The sequence below is a fragment of the Rissa tridactyla genome, chromosome 6, assembly GCF_028500815.1.
Source record: "Rissa tridactyla isolate bRisTri1 chromosome 6, bRisTri1.patW.cur.20221130, whole genome shotgun sequence".
Taxonomy (NCBI): Eukaryota; Metazoa; Chordata; class Aves; order Charadriiformes; family Laridae; genus Rissa; species Rissa tridactyla.
Window position 1 is genome coordinate 33,714,232 of NC_071471.1, and position 21,813 is coordinate 33,736,044.

Genomic DNA, 21,813 nt, shown 5'->3' on the forward strand with positions numbered 1-21,813 from the left:
CAGTGCTTCGCTAGATAAAGATTTATTTCCATTGCAAAAAAGCACTGGATGTTTAACCCTGCCACGTTTTCCTAACCACATGAAAGCAAACCAAGCCGAGCTACTTCAAATTACATTTTAAGCCTTAGGTCATGTCTTACAGCGTTCCAGGACGATTATGGTATTACTGTGTCTGGCTTAATTGCCTAAATATCTTTTTGTGGTGCAAGTAAGCGTTAACATACACATCTTGCTTTGCTTTTGCTGGCATCTTTCAAGGGTTTGGCTTTCTCCTATGGCACATCTTCAGCACAAGAGAGATAAAACCTTGATGGGTTGAACGAGGTGAATTTTTCTTATTTTCACTGCTGAGTGAGGAATTTTGGTGTGAAAAGATATTTTTGTGATTAACACGTTCTTAATACTGAAAATTACAGCCTGCCTTGCTGAAAAACCCGAACACAGTCTCAGTGCGGGAGGAACGGGGTCTTTGCCTTCTTCATGAATGAGTTCCTGTTGCTTTCCCCGCACTGCGTAAATGATTTCCTACGTTGTATCATTTATAGTGTTATGAATGAAACAAAGTGGAAAACTGGGGGGATTTTTGTGGGCAGAGGATATATCCAGAGCGGTGATGACCGTAATTATGCAAAAGGCCACGCTGGAAAAGCCCGATACAGCAAGCAGCTCTAGACACAAACCAGTATAAATACCTCTCCCGACTGTGACTTCTTGCCTTGTACTTACTACAAGAATGGGTAAAATAGGTCTTTTTCCAGCTGCTTTTCGTAAAGCAAGATAATTAAGCCTCCTTTCGTTCTTCTGGAAGTCCAGAATGCACACGGGGTGCCTCGCGTAGGGTCAGGCATCTCCTGACGCAGCGGGACACTTAAGTACCCACTTAAGAGCGTACGGCGTGTTTAAGCTGCTTAGGCAAAGCGTGATCCAAACAGTTCCATCGTGCTCGAGGCCAAAGGGAGCGTGAAGTCGCCCTGGTTAACCTCAGACGTCGCAGGATATTGCATTTCCCACAGCTGCCCTCCGCTCAACCCAAAGACGTCAGGCTGGTGTATTCTGCTCCTCGCTGTGTTTTCACAAACAGCTGGGGTTTGGAGCTTTTTGGGCAGTAGGTTTTTCATCCATGGCTCTTTATCCTATGTAATGTCATATGATGAGAAATCAAGTGATTTAGGGGGGGCGGAAAATGCAAACGATCTGCAAACTGTTACCCTTATTAACATGCCCTGTGTTTTCCTCACCTGTTGAATAGCATTAATTCTCTTTCATCATAAAAGTCTTCACTGAGAGAGGGCCATATTATATATTCTGTTCTTACACCTAAATTTGTAAATATGGTCCTAAATGGTGGGGTTTTTTTTTTTCAACTTTTCAATTAATTTTTTTCAACTTCTTAATAGCCATTTCCCTTCTTTGGCTCTACGTTTAGCGCCTCAGGAGCGTCACAAACATAGAGAAGCTGGAGGAACTGCAGGGCTTTCATTCCTGAAGCTGTGACCTTAAGGCGGAGAGGAGTCAAGAGGCTGTAGTTTCTAACACTTTGTCCTTTCAAATTAGCCTAGCTCTTTTCTCATTCCGCATTTCCTGAAAAACAGAAAACCTGTCTGTGACAAACACGCTGGGAATAATTTCTGTTTCTTATTCCGTCCCTGACACTGTGTAATATCACTCCAAAGACGTAACAGTTCAATTTCTTTTTTTTTTTTTTCTTCTGGAGTGTTGCGTGTTAGTTGATTAAATGGTCATTGAGTCCATTTGTTTGAGTCACTCACGATATAAAAAGATTTTCTAATTCTTTTTCCGATACGTCTATGCCCTTTGTATATCCCCTGGAACCGAGGATGGTGTTAGGGGACTGCTCGAGCTACTCACAGCTCAGCACCCAGTGTATCAGGCACTCCTAACATTTCACCCCGTCTTACTCCATTTTAACCAACTAAAGGCAAATTTCCTCTTAAAAGTCATTAAGCAATTTGGCTTAGGACAATTTGCTTGCCTCTCTGCCTTCACTTTTCTTTTTTTTGTCCTTCTCTTTTTTTCTTTTTATTTCTCTTTGCTGTGTTTTTGGCTGCTGTTTCTCTAACGACAAGGAAGCTAAGATACAAAAAGAAAAGATTATTCTTCACTTTGAAAGCAGAGGGATTTTCTCAGGTTTCTGGTTGGAGGACAGGGAGGTGGTGGTGGCACCTCACCAGCATGGGACTTACCAGCCACGTTGACAGATATACTCTGAAACTTATATTGGAGGGAGGAGAAACTTCAGCAGTAATTTCAGTGGGTTCAGACCCTAAAAGAGCTAGATCGATGAGTTTGGATCTTCTTGGCGTTGGTTATTGCATTTCCATCCCTTCTCCACCATGTTGGAGGCCATGTTTCCCAGAAGGTGCTGGGCCCTGGCCAGTGATGGCCATCCTGGGCATCAAGGGATGGCACCTGCTTGCTGCCAAAAAGCCGCGTTGGCTTGCTTGGCTCCCAAATGGCAAGTCTTCCTCTAAAAATGTATCTTTATTTTTACAGCTCCTTCAAACATCTGATCGGCGGCCTAGATGACGTTTCCAATAAAGCCTATGAAGATGCAGAAGCAAAAGCAAAGTAAGTGTCTGCGTGTCTGCCCGTTGTGTTCAGCATAAAATCTTAACCTCGTTTTTATTGGTGGTACATCATTTTAATTTCAAGAAAACCTGCTTTTTCTCAACACAACTGTAATAGTTGTTGTCCCCGGCTCTCTCCATGGATATGGGAGGACCAGAGGGAGATGGGTGGTCCCAAGGTCCGTCTTAATCACAATGTGTGAGTCCACAGGACTGTTGGATCTTCAACATTTATTGCAAAATAATTCCTTTGAAATATTTTGAGGTGAGAAATTACAGACCTTGGAAAGCTCAAGTAGCGAAGGAAATTGTTGCGGAACATGATCTGTTTCTTTAGAGAGCTCTGATCTTTCTCAGACATTTTCACAAAAGTCAAAACGTGTTCTGAGCCAAAGAACGGGAAATCGAGTTTGTCATTTTTGAATGAATATGAGAGCTACTTTGACGTAAAGCAATATATTCTGAAGTCCTGCTATAAATATTCATCCCTTTCAGAAGTGAGCTGTAGTGTATTTTAAAATATGTCCAGAAAAAAAACCCCACTCTTCATTCATTCTAGAGCTCCAATTTGTTTTTAATAGGAAAACTTTGTTGTGTTGGTACTTTGATTCTATACCAACAATAAAGCTTTTGAAGAGGAACTTGTTCTGATTAGAGGGGTATTGAATATAAGCCAATATGATTCGAAAGGAAAAGTAGTTTAAAAGAAAACTGAAGTCGCTCTATATAAAATTATTCTACTTTTCCTCTTGCAAAATTATTTTGCTTGTGTTGGGTTTTTTTATTATTATTACCACATTAAAGAAGGGGATAGGTGTTTTCTTAAAGTCAAGTACTCGGTGCGACTGTTCATCAGTGGTCCACAGACATTTAAATTTAAGATTGCTCTGAAGCTATACATAGTAACTTCTCATTAAACCAGAGTGGTTTGAAATAGCACATAACAAAGGAATTTGGCACTTCTGTGGAGAGAAAATGAGAAGCCATAATCAGGTAGTTGATTAAAAATAACTTTTTGTTTGTTTGTTTCAGAAAGTAAATATGCAACCCGAGAAACATAGTTTCTTGGACGAGGCTTGCTAATATTGCAAAGTACCCACAAATTAAGATGGTATTTTCTTTTTTATGATCTTTGAGTGATACTTGAAATACGTTTTTAATCACGTTTAATTTATTTTAAGGTACTAAAAGGCACCCCGGGGTTGCACTTTTGTTTAGAATAATATTTCCCAACCCCAATTCAAACATGTAAGCTTTCTTCTTCAAATACTGAAGTTCCCTAAAATTCTTGTCAACTTAATTAAAAAGGCAGGAGGCTATCAGCTTCTTTCACCATCCCAGAAAACAGGTATTTTGGGTGCAGAATGCAAAGCCAAATGGACAAGTGCAGTGGCAGCGGGTAACTAGCTATTAGATATTAGAGATAAATATAATAATGTATATTAACTATCAGTACCAGCTGAAAACATTTTAATGCCAGTAGCAACTTAGGCAAAGCATTTTACAAAGCGTTGGAAAATTAATTTCAGCAGCTTCAGAGAGATGGTCCCAAGTATCCCAGGCATGTGCTATTATTATTTTAGATTTTTTTAATTTTATTTTGAGTGTTACTCTTTGGCTTATATCGATTTCCACATGAACAAAAAAGGAAGAAAACACTGGTAATGAAACCAGGGATTTTGGGGTTTAGTAGCAAAATGGTGTTGTTGTCACAGAAGCTTTTGTGAGGTTACACCACGAGCCATTAGCACCGAGCAAAACTTGCATGAAGGACTTGCTGTTCCCCATTTCATAGTCTGTCTTCTCACATCTCTGATTTTAAACTGTATTATTAATAGAGTATAACGTAGTAATTTATTATCGTAGGCACTGCTTTTGTACGTAGATTGTATTGGAGGCTTTTTCAGGATAGTTTTGTGAACTTTAGGGAAGGGATTTCAGGAGCCTTTTTGTGCTTTATAATGTGTCTTTAGAGCGGAGCTGCAGTTTTGGATCTATTTTGGGTAAACTCTTTATTTTGGTAATGAACGGGCCAGTGTTGACCTTAACATGTTTGAGTTTTTATCTTCTTTATTCCTCTTCTTTTCTTCTAATGCCAAGTATTTCATCCCTGCGGAAGGGCAAAGCGAAGGATTCGTGGTGATGGAGGAATTGTTCCCCAAAAGGAGGAGTTGATTAATTTTGATAGCAACTTTTCTATCTTAAAAGGCAGAGGCTTGTGCTGGAGTCCTGTCACTTGAGACTGTAGGTGACAGTGACATTAGTGCCCTTTGCATAGTGACATTTTGACTTTGAAAAAGCAGAAGGGATCAGTGCTGTCCACCTGGAGTAACATTAAAAAAAAGGAATACTTTTTCAAAAGATATGGCATTTATTAGTCAAATACCATATTCACATTTGCTCAACTCCTTGAAAGTAAGCGCATGCCTGCAAAAAGATGAATAGAAGAGGGGGAAAATGGCAAAGTTACTTCGAGAGTGAAGCGAGACGCATTGGAAGCTGCTGCAGGAAGTTTTTGTCGCTCGAGAGTTATTGTTTCTATATCTCGCAAGATAAGACTCCTCTGGGAGAAAAGTCTACTTGGCAGAAATTTTAACCTGGGTTACTTTTCAAGCAGCTGTTAATTAGCTCCAGCTAATTGTCCTTCAAGGGCTTATCTTTTCCAAGGGGAGGTTTGTGAAAGGGAAGAACTCGGCACATAAAGCGCAGTCGGGTTTGATGAAGCTTTACGCAGCTCAAATCACATAACAAATTTTTTTTTCCTCTTTTTTTGCGTCCTTGTAGCTAGCATCTCGTTTTCAGCACTTGTGTGGCATGTGGCAAAAGGCCTTTGGATGGATAGAAGTTCGTCTGTACCGTGTATTGGGTGGATAAGGATGATTTGCGCAAACGCAGATGTACACACAGAGTAAATACAAAGGACGTCGTCGTGAGACGTCCTTACGGCGTGTCAGAGCCTGCTTTTGGCTGCAGTGGCCATGTTCAGGGCCAAAATGTGAACAATTTAATATTTTCTTATCCCTTGCTGTCAGTTAAGAAATATGAACTGAAATGATACATATAAAAATATCTACAACATGGCAGCAAATGTATATTCATATAAATCTACCACCTTGAGGTGATTATTAAATTCCTGTTAATTTATAGGCTCCTGTTCAGCAAAAGCAGAGGTTTAGACTACATCCAATGCAGGTTCACGTTCCTAAAGCAGCACTTGAGCCATAGGCAGCAGTTCATTGTAGAATTACCTACCAAATTGGTGGCTCTGGTGGGGTTTTTTTATCTCCATGCTTGAGCGTGACCCTGGGGTCGCGGAGCCGGTAGTCCCAGTGCAGGACATGGCTGTCAGGCAGAACTTAGAGGATCAGAAGATCTTTCCATGTATCCAGCAGTCCTCCAGGTCTGAGAGGGCTGAACAACTTGTTGTTGAGTTTATCTCTTGGCAGACTGATGTTTTCCCAGCTAAGCCTTGAGATATGGCTGGGGTGGCCCCAGGACCTGGGAAAACATCCTAGCAATCAAACTGCTGTAGGCAACTGAGCTACAACTTCCCACCTTTGGGCATGATTTGAAGGAAAGAGCAAAGTCTGCTCAGCTCTTGAAGGCAAAGAAAATACATACCACCATTGAAAAATATTTCAGCTGAGCAGATGAGTTTCCTGGACCACTAAATGAGGTGTCACAGGTGAACCATGGGTTTAGGTATCTGCGTACTGGTGGTGATGGTTGTAGGTATCTCTCTGTTCTGCATGGGCACATTTGGATTGTGTCCTAAATGCCTGGCTCTTGGCCTGCACGGGCAGCCGGGACGCCCAACACAAGGTTGTGTCAGTGCTCCAGTGGGAAGGTGCCCAGGAGTCCCTGCCAAGCAGACCTTGAAGAAAGTTGTGTTTTTCAAGGGCTTTGGCCTTCCTCAAGAAGACATGTCTCTCTGGGAAAGCGAGTGTGCACCAGGGCTACTAAAAGCAGGGGAATTTAAAGAAGTTGCTCATGTGCTTAAGCTGACTCATCTTTGATGTTGTTTTGCGATTTATTTTTTTTTAAATTCAGGTGAACATAAAAATTGTGTCTTTCATCTAAACAGAAGAACCCTTTTTTATCCTTATGATTACAGAGATTGTCTTTATAACATCAGCTTACTCCAGCACCGGAACAGATTTACTTCTTTACAACTAATACCTTACTACCCAACTAATACATATTTTGGAGGCGCTTTTCCCTGGTTTTTGGAAGCTTGGGATTGGCAGTTCTCCTTGGCATCCATTCTTTGTGTTCGATCCCTTGAATCAGAAATCATCAACTTATCATCTGTAAGACTGTGTAATTAATATTCTACTCCTCAGATGTATTCAGATAAGTTAAGAAATTCATTGACTTATGAGTATTATGGTTGCATCCTTGCCACAGAAAAGGTGAAGGAGACAGCCAAACATTTAATTTGCTTCATGTTCTGAGAACACAGGGGTTTCAGAAGAGCAGCACTCGTGTCCCAGTGTCAGGCCCAGCTGCATTGGTATTTATGGCATGAAGGAGATAACCTACATAAGCAGGAGACCCATCTGAGTGTAGATCAGTTCCAGATGGAGCCACGACTGCAGCTCTCGTAAATCCAAGAGGAAACAGGTGGTTTCTGCTGCAGTTGTTGGTGGCAAGTGAGGTGAGGGTTCGGCAAACACCATTAGCTCCAGGCACACAAACCCCTTGTGCTCGCATCTTCCCCATCCAGAAGTTAATCTTTGCATGCTGCTTCAACCACCAACAAGGTCATCAGATGAGGTCGGACCTTTGGCTTGCTCCAACCTTTCTGTGACATGGCTGTAGCAAGGGAGAGCCTCTTCCGTGTCACTGAGACAAGGACGGCAACAGGGTGGCCCTCACCACCAAGCTGGGAAAGCTGGCAGCTGCCTGGGCTTTGCCCAGCCAAGCAGAGCGTATCCGCTCCAATGACCAGGGCCCCTGCACTCCTTTTCTCCTGTCACATCCAGAATTATCTGCTGATGTTGATCTTCTGTGGCAGCGGGGCTTGAAATTAATACCCTGTTGAAGTCCAGATGCTGATGCCTTCATGCTGTTGCTCCGGGCTCTCTGCAGATGCAGGCTATTTTGACTGCACTTTTTGCTTTTTTTTTTTTTTTTTTTTTTAATACCACCTGCGTTGCTGCCCTGAGGGAATAAGTCTTGATACTCACAGCCAAAACTGTCTCCTTTTCATAGGGCTTGAGGGGGCAGGGACCTTTGAGTAGGTATGCAATGCCTTTTCCTTGCCTGGCAGCTCTGGCCCCAAATGCCCTTCATCTTCACTTGAGCTGTGTCTTAATAACGAGCTCCATCCAAACCTGTTGCTTTACTGACCAGAGGCAACCCTTTTTTCACTTTACACCTCCTTTCTCACTACATTTATTCATAACAAAGCATCCTTAGCAGTTCGTTGACTTAATTTTGGTGCAGAGGGTGGTTATTAATATTTTTCAGTTTTGTATGCATACTTCGTACATACTTTTCCCCTTCCACCCTGGCTTTAAAAGCAGAAATGACTGTGTTCTAAGGAGGAAGATACAGATAGAGCTTTACAGTTTGATCAAGCAAGGCGGTATGGTGTCCCGTCTTTTTTCCTTTATTTGCTGCTTGCAAACTGGTACTACGTACCACAATACCTTTGAGCGCTAGCTTTTTTGAAGATGCCAGTTTAGGAAAAGTTTTCTTCTCCCAGCTGTGAGCAAGTGAGTGTGAGTGTGGTTGGACTGAATCCTGCTCCTGACGTCTCCCGGCAGCTGGTGCTCAGGTGCCATCTGCTGTTGAAGGCTTCCCCCAGGCTGTGTCCAAGTCTCGTGTTTTGCAAGAGTAAATCCTTGTATCCCCCAGTCCGTGTAGTTTCTCCCTTGCCAGCGTGTTTACAAGAGAAAGTATTTTCAAGTGTCCTGCGTGGCTTCTCGGTGGTGGTCCTCGGAGGGCCACTGCTGGCTCTACGCGTGTCTCCCTCCTGTACAGCCTTTTCTTCTGCTTCATGAGGTTGTCTTAGAGAGCTATTTTATATGATTGAAGTTGTCTGTGGGAGTTGAAAGCTTGTTGCACATGGATGGGGTCCATAAGCAGCACAGTTCCAGAGAAATCGATGTGTAGACAAAAACGTTTGTGACAAGCACCTCCTGTACAGGCTTATTTGCATTTTGGTGGGGTTTTTCTTGGGGCTCCTTCAAGCCTGGTTCCCTGGACTCAATGTTAAACAGTGCTCGGGGCACATAAATCAGCCCCTGATGCACGTCTTCCAGTTTAGCATCACCTGAGAGGAGCCCAGTTCTCACACTCTTGTCCCACTCAGAGACAGGAGAGGGACTCCTCGGGGAAATTGCTTCAGAAACACAGTCCTCATCTGGACTGAGAGATATTTTTATGCACCTTGCATATAAAGACTGCTCTTTGTTGGTGCCCTGCTTGCGCTGTTTGTCTGAAGGTGGTTGGCAGTGATCCAGTCACGCGTGTTGGTGTGCCTGTAGTGTAGACATCTGCTCTTCGGTGGTCTGTAGGTGCAAGTTCTGGCCAACCTCTCCATAGATGTATGAAGGCTGGAGTTGGCGCTTCAGCTCCAGAAGATGGGCTACGGCACGTAGCAGAACCAGCAAACTCCTGTTTCGCTAAGATGGGAAAGCTTTGCGGGCGGATGCGGTGGTGCCAAGCACACTGGTATGTGATGGTTTTGAGGCAGTCCATCGGTTTGGGGTGAATAATAAGAAAACCCATCTGTGAGGAAAGGATGCTTTTTATTTCTTGTTTTCTTTTAGAAATATAGGTAAGCCAAGAAAGATTTTTAACCCCTTCCAAAAGGGAAATTTTCAGAGTTAAAAGTTCTAAAATGGGAGCTACCGATTAAAGAGAGTGATTTAATTAAGGCCTGACTTTCTCTTGGGCCACAGCTTTGGAAAACTTTGGCTGAAATAATTCACCGACACACGGAGTGCGATTAGATTAGTAATTTTTCTGCAAGACAAAATCCTTTCTGGCTTACAGCATTAGGAAGGTCTGGGCGGCCCTTGAGCTGTAATAATTGGCTCCGTCTCCCTCTGCGTCAGTTGTTTTCTGAATTAGGGACCGTACGGGAACTAGCTTTTGCTGTGGCTATCTGCAGTACCAGACTTGTCGAATGTGCGAAAGGTGGGGGGGAAATGCTTATTGATGCTATAAAAAGTAGAGAGTTACAATCATTTCTTTTAAGCTATGTAAATAATTAAAATCATTCTCCTACTTGGTGAGTGCTGGGGAGAAATCAGAGCTGATCATTGATACCTCTTAAGTTTATATGAGTTTAAGTGTCTTGCTGTTTGGAAGAATCAAGATTTCAGGTAGCGTTACTTGGCCTCTGGTCTGCGAGAACTTTTTTTTCTTTCTGCCGGAGATTTTTGTGTATAACGGAGTTGAGCCTTAAATAATTTGTAATTTCATACTGAAGCCACTGGTGGTTTGCATCCAAGTCTGGCTATTGGATCTTCCCAACTGCTGTAACAAATAAGCGTTTACTTAGAAAATTGTTTCTCAGGAATCCTGTTAAAAGGAGAGAGCCCATCAAGGTAACGTGCAGGGTGATATCCCTAAACGAAGGTAGGGGAAACTGCTGAATTGTGACTTTCTTTTTTAAAGGTGAATTGCTCTTTGCTTGCAGACTCGCGTTGCTCATGCAGAGATCTGCGCCAGGTAGACTTTATGGCTGCGTTCCTCTTGAGAAAACGCACCGTTGAATGCGCCGTGTCGCTCATGAGAGATATATTAAATTAGCTTTTGAAACGAGGTCATTTTTATTTAGGTAATAATCTATAGGCTTTCCTCTTGCTAGCTTGACCTTTCGATATGATAATGGGCTGTGTCAGATGGAAGCGCTAGTGAAAAAAAAAATCAGTGCCTTTGAAGCAGGCTGCTGTTATAATATTTCACTGCATTTGTTTTATAGAATTAGGGCCTGTACTGATGAAACAAAAACGCAGCAGAAAGCTTTCTGATGATAATGAGTCTCATTCCAGAGGAAACAGAAGGATGTTGGGGTGAACGCAGCCGTGTGCTTGGCAGTTCCCCTTGTATGTGGTAGCAGTTGACGGAGACGGAGATCTGTGCGTTAGAAATATTAAACATTCCTTTGGCATTTATCTAAATACTTTTTTCAGAAACCACTAAGAATACTTTACTAATCCCAGTACGGTCACGTGGAGCTTCATGTAGCACAGTCTCGGTAGCTTTAAAGAGAAAGCTTGGCAGACTTTGGCATTCGGGAGGGACAGAGAGGCAAAGGTAGCATTAAAACAGTTTTGCACAGTTTCTGTGTCTCTACATGTGGCATCCAGCACATTTTTGAGCTGTCCTGAAGATTTATCTAAACAGCTTTGTCAGGATTACGCCACTGGAAGATGGGCTGTTTCTGTCCTGCTTTCATCTTCTGACTTAAATAACAAAAGAGCACTTAAATGGAGTCAAATACATTATAAATAAAACTCAGTGAACCTTCTATTCTAGGGAGCTACTGATTTTTGGAACTGCTGGAAATAGTTGTGGGTTCATTTGTGGCTTTTCCAGCACTGGAGTTGCCTGCTAGACCAGTTGTCCTTGGTTGAACCTCACCAACACGTATGAGATCCACCAGGAGTTGAGTCAGACCTTACTTTTACGTCCAAGCCTTGGTCAGGGAAAGGAAAGAAGGAAACGTAGAGCCAGTGAGAGCTGAAGGGCAAGTTTGTGGATGGTGCTGGCACCCGGGGAAGGTTTGGGAGGAAGAGATTTGGGCTCTGGGAGGGCAGCACCAGGGGAGGACGTGGGGGAGCACCACCTCCCCGCTGATGGATTGTCTTGGCCAAGCTGGAAACCGTGTTGCCAGATAAAGAAATTTCTTCCCTTTTACCAAAAAAACTTCCCAGGCTGGGATGTGATGGGAATAGCTCCAAAGTTTGGAAATGTTGGTGCATGCAGTTCTTTAAACAGCAGGGAGAGGGGAAAGAGCAGAAGGTGGAGGTCCATATTTCAAAGATTAGTGAATATTGTTTTCCCTCTGAAATTTAGTAAGCGTGGTACCTGAAAACTGCATAGCAAGTTCAATTGACCCTGGGACAGTAGTTGTGTCCAATTCGAAGATGAAATTCAATCACCGAACTGTGAAATAGAAGAAATTTAATCCCACTGTAAGTGAAAAACTCAATGCAGCCTTAACTCCGAAGTTACTGCTGACACCTCTGTCCCACCAGCAGCTGATCCGCCGAAACAAACCTTTTTTTATTCTTTCCCTCCTTCCCTGTGAGGAATACTTAATCAGTTTTCCTGAAGGCTCAAATTCATTTCCATACATCGCTTGCAGTCTAAATGTAGTCCGTATGAAAGTCAGGATTTCTACGCGTGTCTTATCCTTAACCCTAGTGAGCATGAGTAATACTGGACCACTGCAAGACTGGCAGCGGGATGCCACCTGTGTTGTCAACACCCAACTGCAAGACTCTCTGATTTTGATTTCTCTTAATTTGGCCAAATGTTAGGCACTAAATCAAAGGCAGGCCAAGAGGTGGTGTAGAAGAAGAGCAAACCATACTGCCGAGACAGGTCTCTGCCCTCACTGCTGGTGGCTGCGGGACCCACACGACGCAATGCTCCCCAATTCGGGTGCAACAGAGAGGTGACGACCTGCTGTTGCAGTAACCTGCTCTGTACCGCTGAGTAAAGGAGGTTTATTTAAAACAACCTGATGCTTCCATAATTGTTGATGGATCCTGAGAAACTGCTGCTGTGTGATAATATTTTTTTCCCATTTGCTTGTTTGTAGCACTTAGGGCACCCTAAACCCCACAGCTGGGCAGGGCACTTATTTATCCTGACTGTGCTGTGCTCCACTTACATTGATTTACATTGATTTGCCCTCGGTTTCGCTATATTTTCTCAGTGCCTGACTGAATACGCCATTAAATGATTTGAGAAGTGCTGAGCTCTAAATCTTTAAATCATCTGGAAAAAAAAAAAAGAAAAGGAAAAGCCGTTCTCATGATTTAACTGATCCTACAGCTTTTACATAGGTATAGTAAGATAAAACATAAAAAATATAGATAACATGAAATTTTGATGATTTGAGGAAGCTCAGTGTCTGTAAACGTTTAAAGAGAAGATCAAAGTGTGATCTTGCCTGTTATATTGGACATTAACGTAAAACTACCTGGAGGTTTATAATAGGGCTGTTGTAATTAAATTTGTGGTGTCAGTTAAACGGACCTCATTCATGGCCATATTTAAAATTCATTTTAGTAATGGGAATGAAGCGTTTCCAGCTCTATCTGCTCAGCATACCATCACATGCAGACGTTCTTGCACGCTGTCTTTAACAGCTCTTAGGTTTTCTTACTTGATTTTCAGGTGCGGTTGTCGGGTGGCTCTACAGAAGACATCAAATAACATAATCGGCTGGTAGCAAAGCAAGGGATTAGTCTGACACAATGGGGCTCAAAAGCATTTGTGGAATTGCAAGTGCAGTTTGCTCGGCGGTTGATGATCTGCTGCGAATCGCGGCGCTGTGCCTCCACCCAAACCCGTCACAGCTACAGGTGCACGGTCGGATCCTTGTACCCGTCTTAGTCTCGGATTAAAGCACAAGCTTGGCCAGACTTTAGTGCATTCCCTAATCCTTTACGCCTTAAGACGATGCTTTCTAAGAAAGGTGTATTTCTCGCATGCTACAATTTTAATGGGTTATTCTCATAATTCCTTATTTCATTTGGAGGCTGTTTCTGTGTGGAAGTGATATCATTGATCTCAGATGGCAAAAACGTAATTCTTATTGCTTGAAATTCTTTTAGGAGACGGTAATCAGAAATGGGCTGGCAGCAGGCCAGCGAACGGCTGTGACTCTTTTAACGTGAAGGGAAATTGCCAGGGAGTCCCTACAGATGCTTTTTTGGAGAAAGGAAAAAAAAAAAACAATAAAAGCACACTAACTACTTGGCTGCTTTGAAACATTAGCCATCTCCTTAAATTCCCCTGGCTTCCTAGCTTGCTTTCTGATTTCATAGACTTAGGGAAATGAATGCCTTAAGTTCAGCTTTGGAGGATGTTTTACGATCCCATTATCAACCCCACTGCTTCCAAATAAGCTATTTTAATAACTGGGCGGTAGTTGAATTGTTATATTTTGCATGTGGGTCAGATTAGGAGGTGAAGACGTTTGTTAGGAGTTGAGCACATGTTTAGCGAAGGCATGATCTCCTGCTTGTGAGAAATAGCGTATCGACGAGAAAATAACAGCTCCAAAGTTGGCATCTCGGGAAAGCAAGACCTGGATGGGCTTACTGCTGCTTCAAATGCGTCCTTGCTAAGTAGCGAAGCTGACATTTTAAAAAAAAAAAAAAGGAAAATTTCATCTTTTATTGCTGCAGCCTTTGCAAAGGGTAAAGTCCTGAAAGACTGAGTGCTGGGAACAGCCTTCCCCTGGTCATGGACCGCGCTGAGCACCTCACAAAGCCCCCTCTAAAATTAAATATAATCAAAGGCTTTTCTTCCAATCAACTAGAACAAAACTCCGGTAACCTAAATTTCCTTTAGGTGAGCTTGTTATAATGCAGAAGCAAAATTAAGAGTGTTTTCCCTTGTTTCTATACACGTTTCAACCTCTCTGTGTTTTTTAAAGCCGGCAGATTTTTATCATTGCCTTGTTATCGAGGGCAGCTACCATCTGTGGCTTCTGGAAATGGAAAAAATATTCAGACCTCCCAGGAGAGAAATAGGAAGGTATAAAGGCTGGAAACAAGCAGTCCTGTACCTTCCCTTTCCTAATGTCATCCATGAGGGTTGGCGATGGTTTCAGATGAGGGCATATACAGAGGTAGGAGTCTCTGGAGTGAAGGGTCCCTTTATAGCAAGTCTCTTTGAATGGCCTCAAGCATTTTGCAATATTGTTTTGAACACCGATGGGGGAAAGAAATTCAGATTTTTGTTTGACCTGCAGCATCTCCTGTGCCATTTAATAGAGGATCCAAACATAAAAAAGCTGAGCTCTAGGTGTGCCAGGGGCCATATCACTCAGGAAGTCAAGAGGAGCCACTGCTAATGAATTCCCCTTTCGAGTCAGTAAATGCTGGATGTCACAGTTTGACTTGGGAAAAAAATAAATCGTACTCACTTGAGCTGTTTTAAAGTTTTCCTCATTTTCCACAAGTTTTAGTGGATGGAAGTGCTTAGAAGATGAACATTTCTGGTAGAGGACATCACTCCTTCTACCGCTGGGGCTCAGAGATAAACACTGATGGGGTATTTCTGTAGAGGTGCTTGAAGGTGTCTTTAGGAAAAAAATTACTACAACCATGTATCCAACTCATATTTTATCACTGACTTTAAAAGCTATTCAGCGCTTGAAGTAATTTATAGTCGCATTAGTGTCTCTCTCCTGTTTTCAGTGATCTTGTTATGATGTGAGGAATCCTACTATCACATCAGCAGTTCGCCGGGGTAATCAAATTGATAATTTTCGTGAAGCCCTGCATCTTTAATAAACACCTTTCGCTAGATTTTTGAAGCCAGTTCTGGTAAAAAATAAATAAATAATTATCCAGGAATGGGTTCAAAATGCATCGACTTCTTTAAAGGCGTGAAGAAAGCGTCTGGACTGGTCTTTGCTCAGAAAACCATATTTACGATGGAAATGGTTTTTCAGAGAACTTCAGTCTGTACTTCAGTCTTCATGTAAAATTCAATCTATACTTCAGTATTAATTTAAAATTATAAAGTCCACCTTACAAGGTCCTGACCCCCCATGAAATTACTGCTTGTTGCCCTATTCCCACAATGCAAAGCTCCGGTTTCAATAGACGAGAATCGATAGAGATTCGGGGCGGTTGGGGGATTCAGGATCAGACCTGCAGATGAGGAGAAGGTATTTGGCTTGCTCCGAAAATGAATAATCTAGAAAACGATTTAATTGCAGAAAGCACTATGAGCCTGTTAATAGTCAGCACTCATTGACTCCAGTCTTTAAAATTTATATGCCCTGTATTTATTTGATAAGGTGTAGCATTATCTGGCTTTTCCATTAGAAAGGAATCCGTACCCAGCGCCTGTTTGTCATATTTATACATCTAATAAAACATAACACTGCCAGCTTAGACCTGTTCATTTGTATTTTACGCTTTCGCTCTTTATTCTCAGTTTCTATGGGAACCTGGGCTGTTACGGCAATAGAAAATAAAGAGATGAAGAGAGGTCTTCAAAAACATAACTCCATTTTTCTGCTGAATTGCCAGCATGGTACACCAGGCATAAACACGCTTGGAGCCAAATAAACTGGGAAGGAAAAGATCAAGACAAGTTAGAAGCAAGAAAGTTGATGGGAATTGAGTTTCCTCCTTCCAGAAACATTTTGATTGGGTGCGTTTTTTTGCTTTGAATGCTTAAAAGTTAGGTTTACATTTTCTGAGGAGATAACCGTTTACATTGCTTGCCTTTACGGCTATTTTAGTGCACAGTGCCCTGCTGCAAATAAAAAGAAAAAAACCTTCTCCTTATGGTATAATTAATTACAACTCATGAGCTAGAAACACGATGCTCATGTACGTTTTGCAGAGAAACATACTCAAGTTCATATATTACCATATAGCACATTTAGTATCCACTGCTCAGTATCAGCGAATCAAGGTGAGTAATGGAGATGAACTGAAAAAATTAGTAGGAAATAATTAGAAAAACCTCCTGAAGGACATTTCTTGCAGTGCTGTGGTGTGTATATGAATTCCTTATGAGACGTTTGCATTTCAGTCTGACATGGAAGAGTGAGAACGTAATGCTTTGAATACAGAGTGTCGAAGGCTACGCTAAAAATGTAAAGATGAATTTTACATCTTTCAACAGGTCTGGATTTGGCACACTTTGCAAGGAGATACACAGAAAAAAAAGCTTAGAAACGGTGGGGTTTAGTAGGGCTAAGACTTGAAAGCAGCTTCTGGAACGTGTAATTTGTTTGGTTTAATGTTCATGTGCATCAAGGTGAGTGTTCGCAGCTAAATACCTAGAAATGTCTCTCAGCAGATACTGAGATACTTCTCACTATATCAGCTGAAACAAGGGCACCCTTTGGGATGCTAGGTAGTATTACCTTTAGGCTAATTTTTTTCTCACAAATGCTTATTTTTAAGGCCTGTTCAAGACCGTCTGGTCTATGGACTCTCTCCAGAACCCACGTTTCTCTGCAGGTTGATGCGGCAATCGCCTTGAGGCAACCCTGCTCTTGACAGATGGCATTTCTTCTTGCTTCTGCCTGCCTTGAAGCTGGTTTGAGTTGGTGTTGCTGGGTTAGGTTTAGTAAGCTGTAGCGTGAGGTGAACCTGTGTGGCTTCCCCTACTTCCACTCTTCAGGTCTGGAAGGAATAGGGTACCTAAAAACCTTTCAGTGTTGAACAGTGCCATGAGGAACCCTGGGCAAGTTGCTTTTCTCTATCCTTTGTTTTCCTGATCTGAAAAACAGTATTTAAGATCTATTAATCCAAGGTACTACATCAGAAATTGATATTGTTATATTATCTCCACCATCCCACATTACAACTTCAGGATATGCCTCAAAGTTTATGCTTCCTGGTCGCTTTGTTCTTGAAGTAAAGTGATTTTAAAATTATCTTTTCAAATAATGTTTGAAAGGGGAGAGGTGAGCACTTGACCTCTTAACATAGCATCTAGAAATAGTTTCTTACCCATGCCAGGAAGTTGGTTTCGTGGGGCTTTATTTTCAGGCATCTCTTTACAGTCAGTTTCACCTCCATATCTGTACATATATCTTCCCTATCTGGTGGCCATGAAATTGTCAAAGATGGAAATACATGTTCAAACTGATTTTTCCTTTTTTTTTTTTTTTCTTTTTGGCAATGAAAAAAACTTAATTCTTCCCTTCTCCTGGGCAAATCTGTGTCACTTAATGCTGTTCATTCTCCGGATTGTACAAGGATGACTTTCTGTCCTCGGTTTTGAGGTGCTCTGCAGCCTTATGAAATGTCCTTTTGTGCTTTGAAGGATCTTTTAATTGTTCCAAAAGAAGAGAATAAATAAAATAGCAACTAGATTTGCTTCCCTTCTGCTCCATAAGTAATTTTAGGGCTTTACATTTTGTAGATGTTTGTCAGGGTAAGCAACGATGCAGCAGCCCGGTCCTTCTGGTGCTGCACATCCCCATGGTGGGAGAGAACCCTGTGGTCTCCAGGAAGTGGTCTCTTCCCGCCTCCACTGAAGGCTTTGGACCTCTCCAGTGGCCTACTGGTTGGAATGATGTTGACAACTTCATAAAGGTTTACTAAAGACATAGTCCATTCAATTAAACCGAGTTGGTTATGGAGTCTAGGTTTAACCCTTCTCAGAACAGCCAAGGTGCCAGGTGAGACTAAGAGGAACAGAAGGTCTTTTGACTGGTGGTGAGCTTTTGGGGCTTGAGAGGTTAGGGAGGACTAGCTTGCTGGTATCTGCTGTGGGCTAGGATATTCTTGGGGAGCTCAGAGGGGCTCCACTGGGTGTAGAAGACTTTCAGCTGGTAGGATTGGTAAATCTGACCTACCGTTTTGTAGGATCTGACCCTATCTCAGATCCATAGATGTCAGAGAAGAGATGATTGCACGAAGAGATTGACTGTGTAGTACACATTGAGGACCCAGGCGGCAAATTTAGCCCTGTCATTGTGAGAGTTTCTGAAATGAGATCTGGACTCCATGATTCAGATGGCGGGCAGCCTCTGGACCCCCCTGATAACCACAGGATCTCTGCTCCAGCCCCCACGGGAAGAGCTGGAGGAGGAAGAGCTGGAGGAGGAAAGCTGCAACGATCTCAAACCTCTGCCCTTGAATTCTGAGAGATTGCCTGATCGTTTGATCTACTGGACACCCCACCTTTTGGTTTACAGAGGAAACATTATCCCTCCAGTTTATCGCTACTGACTCCCACGAACATCCGAGAGCGGGATGACAGAGCCTGGGACTCCCTCGCTCCTTCCCATGAGGCAGAGCAGAGCTGCATCTCTCCTGGTCTCCCCAGGCTTTTGGGTTTCCCATTGTCCTAAGTAGGCACCTAACATCAATTAGTGCTCATGGGGGAGTGTCCAAACCATACCAGAATACTTCCAAGCACGGACAAGCTGAAGGTGGCTACTCCAAGATTGCAGGTGTCTTTGGCAAGCCTCTCACCCCTTGGTTCAGCCATAATGGGGAACTGCTGGAAAAACTACAGATAAAAGGAAAAAATATCACAGAAAGGACAGGTTCATGCTGCTTCAGCCCAGGGGTGTCAACAGCAATAAAGCATGAAACTACACATGTAAAGACAATGGAGTAGGAAACACCAAGCTGCCGGGACAAAGGCACGAGATAAATTTGTGAATAATAGCTGTTCAAGAAGATGGAGCTACCAAAAAGGCCCCCATTTCCTTGACCTTGGAAACAAAAACAACAACAAAAAAAAAAAAAAGTGGTGCATAGACCCCATGTTTGAGAGACGATTTTTTTAGGTCCTAAGTGTCTGGGATCACAAAGGAGCATCTCCAGCCAACATGGGCTACCAAGATGATGAGAGGACTGGAACATGTCTCTTATGAAGAAAGGCTGAGGGATTTGAGTCTCTTCAGTCTGGAAAAAAGACGGCTGAGGGGGGATCTTATCAAAGCTTATAAATACTGAAAGGGTGGGTGTCAGGAGGATGGGGCCAGGCTCTTTTCAGTGGTGCCCAGAGACAGGACAAGAGGTAATGGGCACAAACTTGAGCATAGGAAGTTCGCCTCAACATGAGGAGGAACTTCTTTACCCTGAGGGTGGCAGAGCCCTGGCACAGGCTGCCCAGAGAGGTGGTGGAGTCTCCGTCTCTGGAAACACTCCAAACCCGCCTGGACGTGTTCCTGTGCAACCTGCTGTGGGTGACCCTGCTCTGGCAGGGGGTTGGACTAGATGATCTCCAGAGGGCCCTTCCAACCCCTACCATTCTGTGATTCTGTGATTTCACTGCTTTTTTGTGAGGGCAACCTGCACCACGCTAGAGATTAATAGAAAAGCTGCACGGAGAAATGGAGAGAAATATAGGAGTGATGTAGAATATTAGAGCAGCTAATCCAGAAGGCGAGTGCGCAGTGGGGACAGAGAGGGCAGCATATATCAACACAGCTCAACACCGGCAGCTGCTGCTGGGGTTGGAGGCTCTGTGTGAAAAGCCTTTTTTCACAGACTTTGAGCTGAAATAGGCTTGTCCTTCCCTCTGTGAACCCAGAGGAGGGATTTGGCCCCTTTGGAGCCCCAGCAGCTTTGGAAATACCACAGCCGCTGTCAAAAGGGCTGTTGCAGGTGTTGCATAGCCTTGCATAGGAAGCATTAAAACTAGAAAATAAACAAACAAACCACATATTTTTATGCCCTAATAAGATAAAACACTGCTACCTATTTAAAAAGCGATCTTTTATTTATCCCTGCTGGATGCAGACATTCCTAATCCCTGTGTATCTGCCCCTCCCTGCTCGCCTGGTGTTAATCAGGAGTCAACAGCATTCAACACTGAAGTGCTTGACAGTAGAATTTCACAAAATCATGCCTGCTTGGCAGGTAGCTGAGTTCAGGCCTTTTCTAATTCATTTTCAGACAAAGGGAAGCTAATTTGAAACCACCGCTGCTAATTCCAGGAAAAGAAGGCAGCATTAAGTCTCTCTGGGGAGTTTCAAGTGACAGCGCGGCCATTAGTGGAGGGGAACTGCAGGAAGACGATCTTTATCAGAAACCGTGTGTTTGGCTTTATAGTTCTTCCCCAGAAATCACTGTTTACCTTTTGGCTAAGTATTATTTTATTACATTAAAAAATAAGTGTTAATGGGTCTCTCCATCTTCTTGGGGAGCAGCTGTTGGAATTTTGTTGTTTGCTAAAGATGCTGAAAGATGGAGGAGAAAAACCTACTCGTTAAAGGAAGTGTGCAATCCTCTTTGAGAACAGAAATGGACTTTTGGAAGGTTTTTGTGTGTAGACTGACCACCGAGTGATATTGGAGAAGTCTTTGAAATGCAAGAAATCCTTGCTGTGTTCTGGGCTTTGTATCGTATCACGGAGTAGAGGGGATCATCCCTTTGTGACTGCTTAGGTTTCTGTTGGAAAAAGCAGCTCTGGGCATCCTTGTGCCACAAAGACGCTTAAGAGTTTAATGAAAAAACTTGGATTTATTACAATAGTAGAAACTGGCCCAGACCTCCTCTTATGTGGGCCAAGGAGGATGCTAAGCAATGTTTCCTGGAGAAGCCCTTGTTATGGAGCATCTCATGAGGTTCATGACCACCAGGATCATTTTGGTGTGCAAAAATCTGCTCCTTCGTGTAACACCTTACAATAGCTCCTGCAAACCCATCGAGCCTAGAGAGACTGTCAGATGCTGTCACCACATGCTTGTCCTGCTTCTCCTTGTGCTTCCTCGCGGCTGTTCTCCAGAGGAGACACTGACCAAAATGGACCTTTGACCAGATCGCAGACATCCCACAGGTGATCTGTGCTTGAGTAAGTCTCCTAGCGTTTCTTCATTTTACAGATAAGGAAACAGATACGGATAGTTCAAGCGAATTAACCAGAAGTCAGACAAGCCAAGGCAGAACTGGAGCCAGCACCGTCCTACTCTCTCCCATCTTCAGTCCTCAGATGTGAATGTAACTGGCAGAGAAGGAGGCAGAGTGAAGAAGCTTCACCTGCAGAATTATTTCCCATTTAATGAGCTAACGTAGGGTCATTATAGCAAATAGCAAGAAAAAATGGGCAGTTTTGGTTTCAGTTGTGAAAGAACTAGTATGTAAAACTTGGGTACTTAAATGTGGAAAGAGTTCCTTATCGTAGACCCCAGAAGGGCATAGAGGTACCGGGTGCTGTAGGTTTGTATAAAGGCAGACTGGTTTCTGCTCCTCTCCTAGTAATCCTTAACGTTCAGTCTGTCTCCTTGACCATGCCTGAGCACTGAGATGATGCTGTCGTGGGACTCGTACAAACTCTTGAGGTGGAATAACCATCTCGGAGCCTGTCTTTTGACATTAGAATTTTGGGTTATTTTTTTTTGTGTTTATGTGACGCAGCTCATCTCTGTTTCGTTTCATCTGACACTTTATCGTCAAGTCACCGAGTCTCCTAAGGTCATTCTGCAGCTCGTCTTGGTTCACCCTGCTTTTTCTGCTACTCTGAATAGCTTAATGTCACCAGAAAACCTCGATGCTCCGCTATGGAACCTTTATGCACATGAATTTTAAAT

At 42.9% G+C, this 21,813-nt stretch overlaps 1 protein-coding gene across 4 annotated transcripts in view; it reads left to right on the forward strand.

The window, feature by feature from the left end:
- Positions 1-21,813, forward strand: part of PRKG1 (protein kinase cGMP-dependent 1) — a 529,166-nt gene that overhangs the window by 456,316 nt on the left and 51,037 nt on the right. For all 4 annotated transcript variants that reach the window (XM_054205353.1, XM_054205352.1, XM_054205354.1 and 1 more), the window contains one exon: positions 2,515-2,589. In XM_054205353.1, coding sequence (XP_054061328.1) covers positions 2,515-2,589 — 75 coding nt within the window. The remainder of the gene's footprint in view (positions 1-2,514; positions 2,590-21,813) is intronic.